Raw genomic sequence first — 17,537 nt, forward strand, 5'->3', positions numbered from 1 at the left:
TCCCTGTAGTGTTAAAATGCCATTGTTTAAAAAGTTGTGGTTATTATCTCTCCCTTGTTGCTGTGGCTGTGGCATAGGCCGGCAGCTATAGCCCCGATTCCACCCCTAGCCTGGGAACCTCCATGTGCCCTGGGAGCATCCCTAAAAGGGAAAGAAAGAAAGAAAGAAAGAAAGAAAGAAAGAAAGACAGAGTGCAGGCATATAAAAAAATACAGACTACCATAAAAAATCTTTTTTCAATGCTTAGATAAAATATCCACATTTTAACATCTTTTCTTATTATTTTCCTTTTAAAAGAAATAAAATACCACAGCTATAGTTAGAGATTGCTCCCCATTCTTCTTCTTCCCTTCACCATCCCAAATTTGAAGCGAAGCCTTCCCATCTCTCTTTTGCTTATCTTTTAATGGAGACAAGCAATTATCACTTGAGAGTTACTGTTAAAATGTCAAGGGCTTTGAGGGTCTGAGATAGGAGGTGACATGATAAAATGTCATAAAGATGAAGGACTTTCTCATCAGATATGTGCTTTCCCTTGGCCAGTTCTTATTAGAGTAATGAGCGAATGCAGAAACCTAAGATAAGATCTACCTGGACACAGACATTGAACTATGGGGTTAATTTTGGAATGCCAGGTAATATCCCTGGCATGAAATATCTTGGTTCATGCTAGCAAGTCCTAGATACGTTGGATTGGCAAATCTAATGCAGGGAAAGACCAATGGTTTTCTTTCCTTCATCATGCCCTATACACCCAGGTTGATAGATACTATATCATTTTCTTGGGTATGTGGGATGTATCCAAACATAGAACTATTATCCTTACGTGTAATCATGTTAGGTAACATTAATTGAGCTTTTAGCATGTGCCAGGCACAGTGTATTATGAGCCTTATTTTATTTATCCCCTACGAGGACTCTTCAAGATAAGTGCTATTATGGCCCATTTCCCAGATGCGGAACTGAGGCTTCACCAGGTTAGACAATGCGCTGTTGCTCACACCATCTCAGCCTGCATGTCAGCATAGGCAGTTTGGTTTCCAAGCCCACATACTTAGCCACCAAACACACAGCCTTCCTGTTGGCATATTGTTTATTGCTGTGGTCCTGAACAAATGGAGGTAACAAGAGTGATAGTTGATGCCCTGTTTGTGTTGAAACAGAAGACATACTGATGGTACTAGTGTAACCGCCCTGGTGCATATCCACTAAGTACCAGCTCTGAAGTGATCACCTCCCTCATCTTTGAGTCTGAGGACCACGGAATTTTTGAGAGAAATTGCAGCATATCTCTCTTCCTCTTTTTTTTTTTTTTTTTTTTTTTTGCTTTTTAGGGCTGCACATGGAGATTCCCTGGCTAGGGGTCGAATTGGAGCTGTAGCTGCCGACCTACACCACAGCCATAGCCACGCCAGATCCCAGCCACGTCTGCAACCTACACCACAGCTCACAGCAAGGCCGGATCCTTAACCCAATGAGCGAGGCCAGGGATCAAACCTGCAACCTCCTGCAACCTCACTCTTCCTAGTCGGATTCATTTCCGATGCACCACCACGAGAACGCCTCTCTTTTCCTCTTTTAAAGCCATTTTAGGAGTTCCTTTCATGGCTTAGCAGTTAACGAACTCGGCTAGGATCCATGAGGATTCGGGTTTTATCCCTGGCCTAGCTCAGTGGGTTAAGGATCTGGCATTGCTATGAGCTGTGGTGTAGGTGGCAGACATGGCTCGGATCCCTAGTTGCTGTGGCTGTGGTGTAGGCCAGCAGCTGTAGCTCCAATTCAACCCTTATCCTGGGAACTTCTATGTGCCCAGGGTGTGGCCCTAAAAAAAGAAGCAGAAAAAAAAAAAAAAAAAAAAAAGCCATTTAAAAAATCAGCTCTCTGAGATGGGTTGTTTTTGTGTCAAATGTGAGCGAATGGCCTTTCTAAATTATTTTCAGGGGAACAATTTATTATTTTGAAAATCTGATTTCAGATTCTCTCTGCGTCACTATTGATTCTACCCAGTGTGGACAGAGGAGAAAAGAACTTGGCAGAAACGTGATAAGAGGGACTTTTCTGGCAGGAAAAAAAAAAAAAGACACTATCATTTATATCAGGGACTATATCAGGATAATATGGGCTGACTCAACGGGCTGAAGCAATTAAAAAAAATATATTATCTCACATAACAAGAAGTCCTAATTAGGGCAGCTTCAAAGTTGGTAATTCAAGGACCCAGGCCAGTTCTTTGCATCATTCTGCTTCGCCATCTTTAGCCTATTAGTTTGGTCTACAAAATGACTACCAAATTCCCAGGTGCCATATTCAGCCATGGCAAAGTCCAGTGGAAGAGAAGACAGCCTTTTTTGGTGAGTCTCTTTTCAAGGTAAGGAAACTTTCCAAAGCCACCCAGCCGACTTTCCCTCAGGTCTCAAAGTCTCAAGGGCCAGGTCTGCAGGCAACCGGCTCACACCTAAAGCAAACCCCAGCAAGGGCCACGGGATGCCAGGATTGACTGAAAATCAGACCTTACTCTGGAGGAGCTGGGATGGGACCTCCTTCTCTGGGCGGGGAGGATTCCTGAACTAAAGTCCTTGTTTGGTTAACAAGGAAGTGAGTCATGGCTGTTGAGTATGTAACAAGGTCTAATATTTAGAGCAAGCAAGACTAGTATTTGCTTGGCTTTATTTTCTGCCAAGGGCTTTACATGGCTTCTCCTGTTTAATCCTTAAAGTAAACTTAAGAGACTGAACTGGGAACCTTGTTATTTCCATTTTACTCATGAGGAACCTGAGGCAGAGAAACTAATTAAATTATTAAGAATCACACAAGAGAAAGTGACTGTTATTCAAATCCAATCCTGCCTAACCTCTAAGGCCACACTTTTTCCGTAAGACAAAGGTATCAAAGTAACAGTTGTCTGTCACTGTGACTGTTGCAGAAATTCAGCCTCTGTCTACAGGTGCCAAATAGAAACTCCGAGACAGAGTTTTGGGTGAAGGAGAAAAAAAATAGCTTTTATTCCGGTGCCAGGGTAATGCCTCAAAGACTTTATTATAAATCTCTCGATAAATTATCTTAGTTTTTAAACATATTTTAAGAATAGTACCTATGATTATAGCTACACCAATGTAATCATAGCATGCATGCTGTTTCATGATATACTTTAAAAGATACTTACTAAAAAAAAAACTAATCTCATGAGTGAAAAATGTACCTTGTTTCCATCTGCTCAAATTTTCTTAAGCCTTAACATTTGATTCTTTGCCCAGCAAACAAAGGAGTCCTTTAAAAAGGTCACATCATGTCATTATTCTGCTCAAAACCTCCAATGGTTTCTCATCTCAGAGTAAAAAGCAAAATCAACATTCCTATAATTGCTTTCAAGGTATTACAGGAATAGTAAACTTTTGTCCCTGTTACCCTTTTTTTTTTTTTTTTTTTTTCCTTTTTACAGCCACACCTGGGGCATATGGAAGGTTCTGAGGCTAGGGATTGAATTGGAGCTGCAGCTGCAGGCCTACACCACAGCCAGAGCAACATCAGATACATCTGCAACTTAGGCAGATCCCACATCCTTGAACCCACATGCTCAGGACACTGTGTCCTGTTCTTAACCTGCAGAGACACAACGAGAACTCCTGTCCCTATTTCCTTTTGTATCCCAATTCCTATGACTTGCGCCTCATCTCAGACACACTGCCAGTGCACTCCTGCCTCAGGGCCTTTGCACTTGCTGTTCTCTCTATCTAAAATGTTTTCCCCAAGGATATCAGCATGGTTAACTCCCTTACCTCCTACCTATTTTTGCTGAAACATGACCTTCCTGATGAGAGCTTCAATAACTAGTCTATTTAAAACATTCTTGGGGGAGTTCCTGTCATGGCGCAGCAGAAACGAATCTGACTAGGAACCATGAAGTTGTGGCTTCGACCCTGGGCTTGCTGCTCAGTGGGTTAAGGGTTGCCATGACCTGTGGTATAGGTCGCAGACTTGGCTCGGATCTGGCGTTGCTGTGGCTGTGGTGTAGGCTGGCAGCTACAGCTCTGATTAGACACCTAGCCTGGGAACCTCCATATGCCGTGGGTGTGGCCCTAAAAAGACAAAAGACAAAAAAAAAAAAAAAAAAAAAATCTTGGAATTTCATTTATGGCTCAGCAGAAATGAACCTGACTAGTATCCATGAAGATGTGGGTTCAATCCCTGGCCTCATCATTGGGTTAAGGATCTGGCGTTTCCATGAGTGCCAGTGTAGGTTGTAGATGAGCCTCAGATCTGGCATGGCTGTGGCTATGATGCAGGCTGGCAGCTGCAGCTCTGATTTGACCCCTAACCTGGGAACTTCCATATGTTGCAGGTGTGGCCCTAAAAAGAAACAAAAACATTCTTTGAGTTCCCTTGTGGTGCATCAGGTTAAGGATCTGGTGTTGTCACTGCTGCAGCTCAGGTCACTGATGTGACTTGGGTCTGATCCCTGGCCCAGAAACTTCCACATTAAAAAAAAAAAAGGTCTGGGTCACCATGCTGTACAGTAGAAAATTGACAGAACACTGTAACCAGCTATAATGGAAAAAAATAAAAATCATTATATTAAAAAAAAAGGAAAAGGAAAAAATTCTTCATCTTTTTTCCCATAATTTTTATTTTTATTTTTTATTTTTTAATTAAAAACTTTTTTTTTTTTTTTCTTTTTAGGGCTGCACCTGCAGCATATAGAAGTTCCCAGGCTGGGGTCCAATCAGAGCTGCAGCTGCCGGCCTACACCACAGCCACAGCAACACCAGATCCGAGATTCGTCTGCGACCTACACTTCAGCTCACAGCAATGCTGGATCCTTAACCCAGGGCCAGGGATGGAACCTGCATCCTCATGGGTACTAGTCAGATTCATTACCACTGAGCCATAATGGGAACTCCAGCTTCCATAATTTTTATGTGAGAGTACTTACTACCTTCTAACATACAATATAATTTCCTGTTCATTTTGCCTGTCTCCCTTTAACCTGCACTAAAATACATGCTCTACTAAAACAAAGATTTTTTTTTCTATTTTATCCAGTGATATATATCCCTGTGCAAAATCAGTTTGGCAGAGAGCATGTGCTTAATAAATATTTGTTGACTGAGTGAATGTTTTAATGTATAAATGACTAATTTATCTCTATTTTTCCTTTTATAAACTGATTGTCATGTCCCTTATTTTTTCATTAGGTGTCAAAGTTTTAATTGATTTATATGCACTTTTTGTATTTTAAGGATTCATTTGTGGTAGAAAATATTTCCCCCAGTTTTTTCCCTGTCTTTTGCTATTTGGTGAGTGTTAAAATACTACAAATTTTACATAGTCAAATCTAGAAATCTTTTCCTTGTGATCCTGTGTTTTATTAGGACAAATTGACAAAAGAAAATTTTACCTTTAAATATATTTAGTCAAAGGATCAGATGTGAGAGCTCCTGCCGTAGCCCAGTGAGTTAAGCACTAGCAATGCCACAGCTGTGGCAGAGATTGTAGCTGTGGCTTGAATTTATCCCTGGCCAGGGCACTTCCATATGCCGTGGAAAAAGAAGGAAAAAAAGAGTGAGATGTGCCTAAATTTTTTCTATATTTATTAGAGATTCTACTATTTGTGGATATACAGTACTTAAAAAATCCGAATAATGATTTAAACTTTGTGATTTGTAATCACATTTATAGTATTATTTTTCTCCTAGGTGGTTTATTTGGTGAGCAATAAGAATTAAAACTGTTACTAAAGCCTCTCCTTTTACACTAATGAAGGAAAATCATTTAAGGTACAGGATGATTAAAATTATGATGAAGCATTCGGGACTTCCCTCGTGGCCATGCTGGTTAAGGATCTGGCATTTTCAATGCAATGGCTTCGGTCACTGTGTGTTCAATCCCTGGCCCAGAAATTTTCACATGCTGTGGGTGGGGCAAAAAAACAAAAGCAAAAGTTATGAAGCATTTGTGTGTGTTTATACTATTTGCATGTATTATTAACTTAAATATATTCCCCATTTTAACACAGAAATAAATCTCCATCATCAGAGTCTTGTGTCAGTGGAACATTTATAATAGAGTCCACTTAGAATTCTACTCTGTAGGGGGTTCCGGTCATGGCTCAGCAGAAATGAATCTGACTAGCATCCATGAGGACATGAGGACGCAGGTTCAATCCCTGGCCTTGTTCAGTGGGTCAGCGATCCAGCATTGCCATGACCTGTGGTGTAGGTTGCAGATGAGTCTCAGATCTAGTGTTGCTGTGGCTGTGGCATAGGCCAGTGGCTACAGCTCCGATTTGACCCCTAGCTTGGGAACCTCCATATGCCATGGGTGCAGTCCTAAAAAGCAAAAAACAAACAAACAGACAAAACTACTCTGTATTTGACGGTAAGTCTATTCAAAACTGAACTTGGGAGAGTTTCCACGGTGGCACAGTGGGTTAGCAATCCGATTTGTTTCTGTGGTGGTTCCCTGTGGCATTGGGTTAAGGATCCAGCATTGCTGCAGCTGTGGCATAGGTCACACCTCTGGCTCTCTAGCCTGGGAACTTCCATATGTCACCGGTGTGGCTGAAAAAGGAAAAAACAAAAAAAACAAAAACGGAACGTGGTTGCATACATTTTATTTATTCCAACCTCTTCTCTGAGTTTTAAATGTTAAAAATGTTTAGTTATTGCTGTATGGCAGAAACTGGCACAATATTGTAAGTCAACTATAATAAAGAGAAAAAATGTCTAGTTGTTTAATGTGACATTTTGAATTTTTACAAATACTAATATAACAAACCAAATTTTAAATTCATAATATTTTTATCAAGAATACTATCGAAAATATAGATACATGATTACTATGTTGCTTTTAGGAAACACAATGCCGATTCTTCCTGCTTTATTTATTTATTTATTTATCTATTGCTTTTTGTGGTTTAAAAGCAGTGCTTCTACTTCGTTATTCAATTATGCCTTTTTGTTACACTTGATTCTCATGGTGTGCTGACAGGTATAAAAAGTAATTCGGTTCTTTGGAACTGAAAAACAATACCATGAAAAAAATCCCTTTTATGGTATAGTGGATCACAAAGCACTTTAATGTATTTTTTTTCTTTTAATATTTTTCTTCAAAGTATTCAGAAGCTGTTTAAAATAATTTGTTCTGGGTGGAGTTATTTCTTTATTTCCATCCATGATAAAAAAGTTATTTAAGTTCTTTAACCTACACATTACTTTTAAATTGGAGTATCTAATAAAGATTGTTATTACGTTATGTTAAAATAAGAGAAACCAAATGACAAAAATCTATCATTAAGTAACTAAATCATCTTATTCTTTTACATTATGTTATTTACATGGCACACAGGGATCAGCTTAGACTGGGTGAAACAATATAGAATTCCTGGAGTTCCCTGGTGGTCTAGTGCTTAAGCCTCCAGCGTTGTCACTGCTACAGTGCAGGCTGGATCCCTGGCCCAGGAACTTCTGCATGCCTCGAAGGCAAGGACAAAAAAAAAAAAGTTCCTTGTTTCTAATTATTCAGTAGTTGTGTGGCTGGGAAGGCTTTAATGTTACAAGATCTTTAAAATGGGGAGTTCCTCTGTGGTACAAGGAGATCTTTAGCATCTCTGCAGAGCGAGGATGCAAGTTTGATCCTAGCCAGGCTCAGTGAGTTAAAGGATCTGGTGTTGCTACAGCTGCAGATGTAGGTAGCAACTTTGGCTTGGATCAGATCTCTGGCCCTCCAAAGTCCATATGCCGTGGGGTAGCCAAAAAAGAAAAAAGAAATAAAATGGGCTGTAACTCCAAGGCCTGCCTCCTGGGGTTGCTGTGAATCATTTGGGTTAATAGACAACTTTGCAAAGCTGGATGTGCGAGTAAGCCTGAAAGAAGGTAGAGCAGGCATGCAAGTCTTCTTTCTGCCTGAGGGTAGGATGACTCAAGAGCCAGTTCTCTCCTTCCTGTCATCTCTGGGTCAGCTCTCCCTCCCAACTGGTCCACAAGTGACCATGGCTGACCATGGACCAAGCAGAGGACTTAGAGGGTATCTGAAGACCTTCAGATCAGAATGATCCCAGCCCTGCCCACCTTACAGCTCCCTTCCTCTAAGTCCCAGCTGCTCTATGTAAAAAATGAGCACAAAATAGAATTTACTGCCTTATGGAGTTGTTTTCAGGGTTAAAGGAGATAATGCAAGAAAGTTTAACTATAGTGGGTGAAAACTTGTATTTTCTAACTCCTTTCTTCCCCTCCTAATGGAACCTCTCCTAAAGCTGGCTTTACCATAGCTGGGCTGAAGCTTCAAATCAACGTTTCAGTCAGGATCTCTGCAAGGAAATTAGTATGATTTCAATCAATTCAATAAGACCAAGGTGTAAATGACTATTCCCCACAGGTGGCTTAGAGGAAACATTTTGCATTTTTAAAGAGGATTAGGAGTTCCCCTGGTGGCTCGGCAGTCAACGAAACCAGCTGGTATCCATGAGGACTGAGGACGCAGGTTCAATCCCTGGCCTCGCTCAATGGGGTACGGATCCCGCGTTGCCCCGAGCTATGGTGTAGGTAGCAAACGGGGCTGGGATCCAGCGTTGCTGGGTCTGTGGTATAGGCCCGCAGCTAGAGCTCTGATTCCCCTAGCCTGGGAACCTCCATATGCCACAGATGCCGCCCTAAAAAGACGCAAAACAAAAACAAATAAAAAAAAAAAAAAAAAAAAAGAGGACCAGATGACTGTCAGAAAATAGGGAATTTTTTTTTTTTTTTGGCAGGTTGAATAGAGTTCCCTGAACCCTTCACCCCAACACTGATACCATGCTGTGTAGGTTTACAGCGGATTGTGGAAGAGGATACTTTAAAAAGCACGTTTAATTAATAAGTACTCGAACTGCAGGACTAGTTCACCCCTCTTCGCACCAAATGGCCTCTAAGATCATAATGACCTTGGCTGTCCTTTTCTGGGAGTGAACCCTCACTAGAAAGAAGGGCGAGAGGGAAAGACCGAAGCTCAACTGAATTTCCGGAAAGGATGTTTTCTTTTGAATAAACTCAATCCGGTCGTTACTTCCCCACTCATCTCGGCTAACATTTAACTCTCCTGGAAAGCCAAACCGCCGGGGTTCAGGACGGAGCAAAACGGTTTGCAGGACGCTCCAGGGTCGGGGGGAGAGGGGGTCCCTTGGCCCTACAGTCTCCACCGCCACCCGCTGGACCCCGCAAGGGGGAGAGCAGGGGGGAGAGTAGAGCAAGTTCCCGGCTCTGCTTGGGCCCTCCCCCAAAGCCGAGTTAGCCGAGGTGGGGGCGGGTGGACTGATCTCCGAGGAATTGGCAGTTTCCGGGCGGTTGGGAAAGCGACCCGGAGTACTGCAGCGCCAGAATCCAAGCGGGTTCCCCAAACTCTGCTAGGGAAGAGCGGCGCGCCTGAAGCAGACGGGCTGCGCTGCCCCCACCTGCCGCCGCGCCGGGACTGCCACGACCTTGTGGGGAGCCTCCCGGGCCTCGCGGGGCGGGGCCCGCGGGACGAGGGGCGGGGCCCCGGAGGAGGCGTCGCTGGGCGCTCCCCGCCCAGGCGGCGCCTGCAAGCAGGCGGGGAAGCCGGGAGGCAGCGGGAGGGGCCGGGCCGGCGGGATTGAGCGGCGGCCGCAGCTGCAGGAGGACAGCCCGCCGGCGGCTCGGGGCCGCGCGCCGGTAACCTCACGGGGCGGGCGGGCGCGGCACCCGCTGCCTGGCCGCCTGCGCCCCGGGTAGGCGGCCGGCGCGCGACGGGACCAGCAGCATGAGCAGCGGCTACAGCAGCCTGGAGGAGGACGCCGAGGACTTCTTCTTCACCGCCAGGACCTCTTTCTTCAGGAGAGCGCCCCAGGGCAAACCCCGCGCCGGCCAGCAAGTGAGTGGCGTGTCGGGTAGTTACTGTAGCCTGTGCGGGAACTCTCCGAGGGGGTCCTGGGGCGGCGGGACCCCAACTCCACGTGTCTTCGTGGGACTCGCGGGGGATGCTCGCGGGGAAGGAGGATGAGGCCGCCGAGATGGGGCTTCTGCCTTTTCGGATCCCGGGACAGTGCCTTGAGTTTGTTGCTGGCGTGCGGTGTGCGCGGGGTTCCCTGGGGAGGGAAGCGGGAGCAAGGGCGGGGAGGCCGAGGGCGCTCTTCCCTGCCGCGCCAGATGGCCTCTGCAGCTCCGCCTCGGGCGCCCGGCGGCTGGAAAGCAGTTCCAAGAGCCAGGAGGCGTCCCCCGGCCCCTCCCGGCGTTTCCCCTGCGCCGGGGTACGCCCTTCGCACCCCCGCGGAGTCAGCGATCCGGTGTTCACACCGGCCCCCACTATTAGTCCGTTCACTGGCCTGTGGCCCCCTGAGTGGCTTGGGGGCCATGTAACAGCCAGGAGTGGCTGTGGGGACCTGGCTGCCCCTACCTTCCAGTCCAGGCGCCTCTGGTGGCGGGTGGGGGAGGAGAGCGCCGGGAGAAACGCGGGGCCTGACGGTAGCAGGCTCTCACTAAATCTTGGGGGCCCGTAAAGTCAAGTTTATGGGTGCCTCGAATGTTTTGCAAACACGTTCCGGTGCTAGGTAGGACCAGCCGGCGACTGCTGAGCCTTAGGCTGGTTTTTTCCTTTTTTGGAGGAAGCGTGCGGTGGGAAGCATGATTTGGGAAAAAACGGGAAGGGATCTTGGGCGGGTTTCGCCTACCGTGACAGTGTCTTTCAGGGAGGCTACCCCGAAACGGGACATCTGGCCAGCTTCTAAGACTGGCTCTTGAACCCCGCGGCCTCCTGGCCCTGAGAGCCACAGTGAGGGAGCCTTGCCAACTCAGACTTGCTCGTATCAGATTAGCGAAGGCTGGGATGGAACAAATTGGTTACTCTTAAAAAACAACAGGCGCGCGCCAAACGTTACCATCAGACTTGGTGCTGGAGACCTGAAGCAGGGAAAATCGTACAAGGCCGGGTGATGAGTAATGGGAGGGATGAGGACGGAGAAATGTGTCAGGGTTTCCTTGCCAGACTTTTTTTAAGTTTAACCACTTTCCGAGGTTAAATTTCTTTTTAAGCTTCGGAAGTTTTCCTCTTGAACTTTTTAAGGTCCAAACCGGAACAAGGGGAAAGGGGCTGGGAAAAGCAAGCGTGAAGTCAGGTGCCCTTACTCAGTAGCAGGTGATCTGGAGTGAAGGTCTGGTTCTGTAGGGCCTCCCCTCTTTATTGTTTCTAAGGCGCAAGGCCATACATGCCAGCCGCTTTAAGTGATATCCTAGCTGAGGCTGCTCTAACAAAAGCAACAAGTAGGTATTTCTGACAGGTCGGGAGGCTAGAAGTCACAGATCTCTGTGCCAGCACTGTTGGGTTCTGATAAGGGCCCCTTCCTGGCTCACGGACAGCTGACTTCTAGCGGTGTTCTCACAGGGAGAGGGAGAAGGGGATCCCTCTCTTAAAACGACACTCATCCCCTCGTGGGGACCACCCTCAAGACCCGATAACCTCCCAAAGGCCACACCTTCAAATGCTGTCACGTTAGGGCTTCATCCTGTGAATGGGGGCGGGGGGGGGGGGTGGCCGGCCGGGGAGCTTTGCAAACATTCTGTCCATAGCAGGTGAAACCTTATTTTCTGTAGAGTGTGTTCTGACAGCTTGAGTTTGCTGTGGTGTTTGGAAGTCAGAAATACCTGCCCATCCCAGTAGTTCCTGGAAGAATTGCATTTCCTTGTGCTTTTTTCACCTTTTTTTGTTGGCCTCCCCTTTCTTCCTCTTCTCTAGTTTGTATTTTTTTCCCTCCGTTTATATTGCTGTCATCATTCGACACTTTGAGTAGAGATTGTCAGAGATGGTTGTGCGAGTTTAAAGGCTATTCCAGAGGTGACTAGTATCTCCAGAAAACTAGCTGGGTTTCCAGGTGTGAGGTGCTCCTTGACAAGGGCCAAAGGAGCTAGGTTGGACTTGTAGGAGAATGCTTTAGTGCTTTAAAAAGTAGACATTTTTTTTCTGGGTTTGTACACAAACAGTATGTCTGTTCTACTCATTAATTTATGTAATATTCACCTAGTATATATATGACACTCATTTAATGTTACTTGTTTAGCACTTAGAATTAGCCTAACATCAGTATGTATTTTGAAGATAGTGCTGAAAGTCAGGACAGTAAGACCTAGATCTTTGCATAAAGAGCTTTGAAGTATGTTCTGAAGCTTAGTTGCCTGTCCATTTCCCCTTTTCACGGCACATACAATGTGCTGAGTTGGAGGATTTATTTGCCTGTTGGAGAAGGTGTTCTAACTGAATTTTTGTGGGCATTTTGGTTTATTTAAAGAGAGTCTGTTAAATTCCTGATAAGGTATGTGAGTTAAGGAAGTTAAAAACATCATACATTTAAAACAAGGCCCTTAACATAGAAAATTTCTTTTAGGTAAGGTTAGATACATCTTTTTTTCATTTTTTAAAAAGCTGGGGATTGTAAGAATTAAGTGTTTCTAACACATAGGGTAGAAGAGAAATTCATCCTTTCCCTAGAGAAGTGGAAAGAGAAGGGTGGCCAGAAGGGCCTGCTGTTGTTAACAGTGTCTTTTTTTTTTTTTTTTTTGGTGCTCTACCACCTGTTGGAATAGCCAGGAAGATGTGGTTTCTAGAAATCTTGAAAATACCCAGGGAAAGCAAGTTTGTGGTGAATGGAAGCTGGGGAAAAAGGAGGAGGGAAGTTGAGAAATTTCTTTCTTCTCTTGCCAGGCAAAGGAACATAGCCCGACTTCTTTGTCTCCAACAATAACAAAAATGTTATCTTTTTCTTTCTTATTTTATACTGGTACCCTTTTTAAGGGGTGGGGGGAGAAAAAAGCCTTAAAAACCTCTGAAAGATATGAAGGAACCGAACATGAGGCCTTTTTGTGGGAATTTGAATATCATGCTTACTGCTATACGCCCAGGGCATCTGTCAGTGGTTGGTTAATATTAGTTGAATGAATTGCTTTCCTGGTTTGATAATTATTGGCTCTTTACATGTTTTCAATGTACCTATCTTACGATTCTTTCAAGAATCCTCTGCAGCATTATCCTATTGAAAGGTTAGGCCTTATGAAGTGACTCACCAAGACCCATGCTTAAGTAGGGAAAAGGCAGAACTCAAAGTTTTCCTGACTCCTTTTGCTGCTTCTCAGCTGTAGAAACAATTGTAAAATTCCATTTTCCTTTTGCAAAACGAACATCTCTAATTTAGGAGTTTCTTAAAATATTGACACCCTATCCTGATATATCTTCATTGCAGTGTTCATAATTCATACTTGTGAATTCACTTTTGTTTTGTGCAAAACCAAGAATATCAGCAGTCTGTATTTCAGCTTTCCTTTTCTACACATTCAGGCTTCCAAGAGTAGAAATGGACCAAAATTATTAATATAATCTTTCAGAGCCTGTCTTATTCTACTTTTTCTGTAAGCTAAGGTGATCACTTTTCTTCTTGAGCCTCTGGTAGATAATAGGAATAAGAAATGACAGTGTGTTCACTTTAGAAGTAGAATAGTCGGGAAGTCTTGAAGAACTTGAAAAGCTGTGGTATGAGTTCCCGTCATGGCTCAGTGGTTAACAAATCTGACTAGGAACCATGAGGTTGCGGATTCAATCCCTGGCCTTGCTCAGTGGGTTAAGGATCTGGCGTTGCCATGAGCTGTGGTGTAGGTCTAAGACGTGGCTCGGATCTGGCATTGCTGTGGCTGTGGTATAGGCCAGCGGCTACAGCTCCGATTAGACCCCTATGCTGGGAACCTCCATATGCTGCAGGTGCAGTCCTAAAAAAAAGATAAAAAGACAAAAGAAAAAAAAGAAAAAGAAAAAAGCTATGGTAAAGTATCCCTTAATAAGGCAAGCCTGTGAGATTCCACATAACAGGCCTCAAGTTTGCCCGCAGGTTTTTTCCTTATTATAACTTTAGTATTTTTGTGGTTCTCTGGTTCTGTCTTACTGCTAGAATCAACAGTAATGAGTTGCACTATTTTATTAAGTGTTTCCCTTAGACGTTTTGGCAGTAGGAGTTCCCATTGTGGCTCAGTGGATTAAGGACCAGATGTGAGGATGCAGTTTCTATCCCTGGCCTTGCTCGGTGGTTTAAGGATCCAGTGCCGAGGTGGCATAGGTTGCAGATAAGGCTTGGATCCCGTGTTGTCTTGGCTGTGGCGTAGGCTGGCAGCTGCAGCTCATGTTCGATTCCTAGCTCAGGAATTTCAATATGCCACAGGTGCATCTGTAAAAAGAAAAAAAAGCAAGTTTTGGCGATAGATTGCTAGGGGCAGGGGCGCAGTGGAGAAGAATGATGGTTTACGACATCAAAGGTATTTTGGCTCTACTTTTCATACTAACATTGAATCCCTATATTACAGAATATAAACATTCCCAGCAATCATTTTGCTGGGGGCACGGTCATTTGCACATCCTGTGGCCATGTCTGATATGTTCTGTTCTTACACAGTATTAATCCACTGGAATTTTGTGTTTGTGTGAGCAGGACTCACAGAGACACATTCCTTTAACTGAATTTCAAAAGAAAATTAGTCACCAATCTTAGCTACCTGCATACTCGAACAATACCCTCTCTGCCCCATTTCTTCTTCTGGCTAACTTGCTAACTTATCTGGAATTATTTGGAAAGCCGAGACACAAAACATTTATGAAAAGAAAAGCTAAAAATATCCAATAACATGGTTTTTCTTTTTTAGACTTCCTTTGGCAGGCAGTGCATGTCATACTGTAAACATTCATTTTCTGGGACCAAAAAAATGAGGCTCACCAAGTGCTTTCTAGTGTGGCCTGATCACCAGCTTCTAGCCTGGAGCATCCGCTCTTGCTTCAGTCTTCGCTTCCCACATAAATAGCTGTCTTTTGATAAAGGCCCCAGTTTGAGGCTTGCTTTTCACTTTTGATTTGTCCCAGGGTCATAAGCTAGCTGAGCCCCTCTTCAGAAGGGCTGGTGAAAGACAGCCTCGGATATTATAAGACAGATGCTTGCAAAGATACATCTTGGCAAACTTGGCCCCTTTACTTGTCTCATTGAACAGCTCAAGTATACCTTGCCTGATAGGAGGTTTTGTTGTTGTTTTACAGTTTGGGAGATTTTTATTTTGTTTGATTCCTAGTTTTAATACATTAAGCTATACCAGCAATAATGAAACTGGTTGACATACTATAAATCAAAGGATGAAACTAGTTGATATTTCTGCATGACAAGTAAGAGAACATCAAAGTGGCAAGTAACATACTGATAGGAGGTTTTATTCTGGCTAAGCAAACCTTGCCCATACGTAAGGCCCAGCTTATGGTCTACTCACTGATGCAACAACTTTCATTAATTAATAAATTAATTATGGCTGCATCCATGGCATATGGCAGTTCCCAGGCCAGGGACTGAACCCTTGCCTCTGCAGTGACCCAAGCCACTGCAGTTGGATTCCTTAACCCACTGCGCCCCAGCAGAACTCCTGCATCAACTTTTAGATGACAGCCTGTAACTAGGATTCTAGTCATATTAGCTTCCTGCAGCTTCCCTTTCAGGATCCAAGTTATTCCCCATCGTAGAACCTGGGCCTGGAATTGCTTCCCATGTTTCTTCTTCCCTAGTCAACTTGCATGTCACCTTCTTGGAGAAGTCTTCCTGAACCACCACCCAATCCAAAGTAGGCACCCTTCCTTCTAAAAGTCCTCTGCTTTTTCCCACCATAGCAAGAATTATAATTTGTAGTTGTATTTTGTTTAGGACAGAGACTAGCATGTTTACCCAGGGTCCAAAATAAATTCCTAGCACTTAGAGGGCACTTGAATAAATGAAAGCCTACTCATCATTCTCTCCCTCTCCCACCTAGACCGCAAGCCTCCATGGTATCTTACACATGGTAATCATTTAAAAATGGATAATAGGAGTTCCCGTTGTGGCTCAGGGGTTAACAAATCTGACTAGAAACCATGAGGTTTCTGGTTCGATCCCTGGCCTTGCTCCAGTGGGTTAAGGATCCGGCATTGCCTGAGCTGTGGCATAGTTCGTAGATGTGGCTCGGATCCCTCGTTGCTGTGGCTCTGGCGCAGGCCGGCGGCTACAGCTCCGATTAGACCCCTAACCTGGGAACCTCCATATGCTGTGGGAGCGGCCCTAGAAAAGGCAAAAAGACAAAAAAAAAAAAAAAAAAAAGGTGATGTAAATGATATCTGTTACTACTAGTTTAGAACTGGCTATTTATTTTTCCCTTATTTTAAGAAAGCCCATCATTCATTCATTCACTCAACCGTTGAGTTTATTTTTGCGATGAAGGGAAAGAGCAGAGGGCTGAGGGGAGGGGTGCTGCTTCTGACTGGTGGTTCAGGAAGACTTCTTTGAGAAGGCAACATGTAAGGAGAATCCCGGCACCCTCCCCAGTCTGGCCCTGGGGATAGAGCAGTGAAAAATACAATGTCCCTAGCCTCATTTAGTAATATTTTTGAAAAGCTCATCAAAGAATGCAAATTAAAGCATCTCCTTTTTCTTTAAAGTGGTTGCTCCTTTAGGGAGAGGAAACTTCTAACAGTTTACAGGTTTTCAGGAATACCCCTGATGTGCAAAGGCTGGTAAAGCTGTCACAGCTATTTAAGTGGAAATGTTGATGGAGCTGTGTATCTCTGTAAAACAAGCCACATTGCTCTGTTGACATCTGTCCTAAAATTGTAGGTGACTGGGTTCCAGCAGAAACATACTATGGTTAGTTCTGTTTTGGCTATCAGTGGCTAGTAAAATGGTTTTTCCTTTACTTGTTACTTTTTTTTTTTTTTTTAAATGGTGAGGTGCCAGATATATGCTAGCAAAGAGATGTCAGAACCTTAAAAAAAAAATAAAAGATAAAAATGTGAAATTAATGTAAAAAAGTCACAAAACCACAAGTTCCTGTTGTGGCTCAGTGGGTTTAAGAACCTGACAGAGTGTCTGTGAGGGTACAGGTTTGATCCCTGGCCATGCTCATTGGGTTAAGGATCCGGTGTTGCTGTGGCTGGGGTGGAGGCCACAGATGCAGCTTCAGTTCAGCCCTCTAGCCTGGAAACGTCCATCTGCAAGTGTGGCCATAAAAAGACAAAAAAAAAAAAAAAAAAAAAAAGTCACAAAATCAAAGTGACCATCATTCTAAGACTGTGTTGCCCGGTAGGGTAGTTTACTAGCTGAATGTGGCTGTGAGCCCTTGAAATATAGCTAGCCTGATTTGAGAAGTCTAAAATGCACACTGGTCTTCTAAGACAAAGGAAAGAGAATATAAAATATATCACAGTAATTTAAAAATATTGATTACATGTTGAAATCATATTTTGGATATACTGAAGAACATTAATTTTTACCTATTTATTTTTTCACGTGGCTATTGGAAAATTGTGAATTAGTGACTTGCATCCTATCTCTGTTGGACAATGCTGTATGCAAAAGCAGAGCTACTAACTCATCAGGGGTGTCACTCTCCATCCTCTGGATGGCAGCAGAATGAATGGGGCGCCAGCCAGGCACACTGGGAAGATTTTTCTTTGTAAAGGGGAACTTGCCCTTTGTTGTTGGGAATAGTTTCTTCTCAGCCTAGTTTGGGTCGCAC

The 17,537-nt window shown here is 44.0% G+C and overlaps 1 protein-coding gene across 1 annotated transcript in view; it reads left to right on the top strand.

The window, feature by feature from the left end:
• Positions 1 to 9,601: 9,601 nt before the first annotated feature.
• The window catches only part of RASSF3 (Ras association domain family member 3), an 88,395-nt gene continuing 80,459 nt past the window's right edge, over positions 9,602 to 17,537 (top strand). The window contains exon 1 of the mRNA XM_021091946.2: positions 9,602 to 9,861. Coding sequence (XP_020947605.1) covers positions 9,751 to 9,861 — 111 coding nt within the window. The 5' untranslated portion in view covers positions 9,602 to 9,750. The remainder of the gene's footprint in view (positions 9,862 to 17,537) is intronic.

The sequence above is a fragment of the Sus scrofa genome, chromosome 5 (genome assembly GCF_054392235.1).
Source record: "Sus scrofa isolate SSC_HxYL_T2T_F1_AM1 chromosome 5, Sscrofa_HxYL_maternal_Yorkshire_Landrace_v2.0, whole genome shotgun sequence".
NCBI classification, from domain to species: Eukaryota; Metazoa; Chordata; class Mammalia; order Artiodactyla; family Suidae; genus Sus; species Sus scrofa.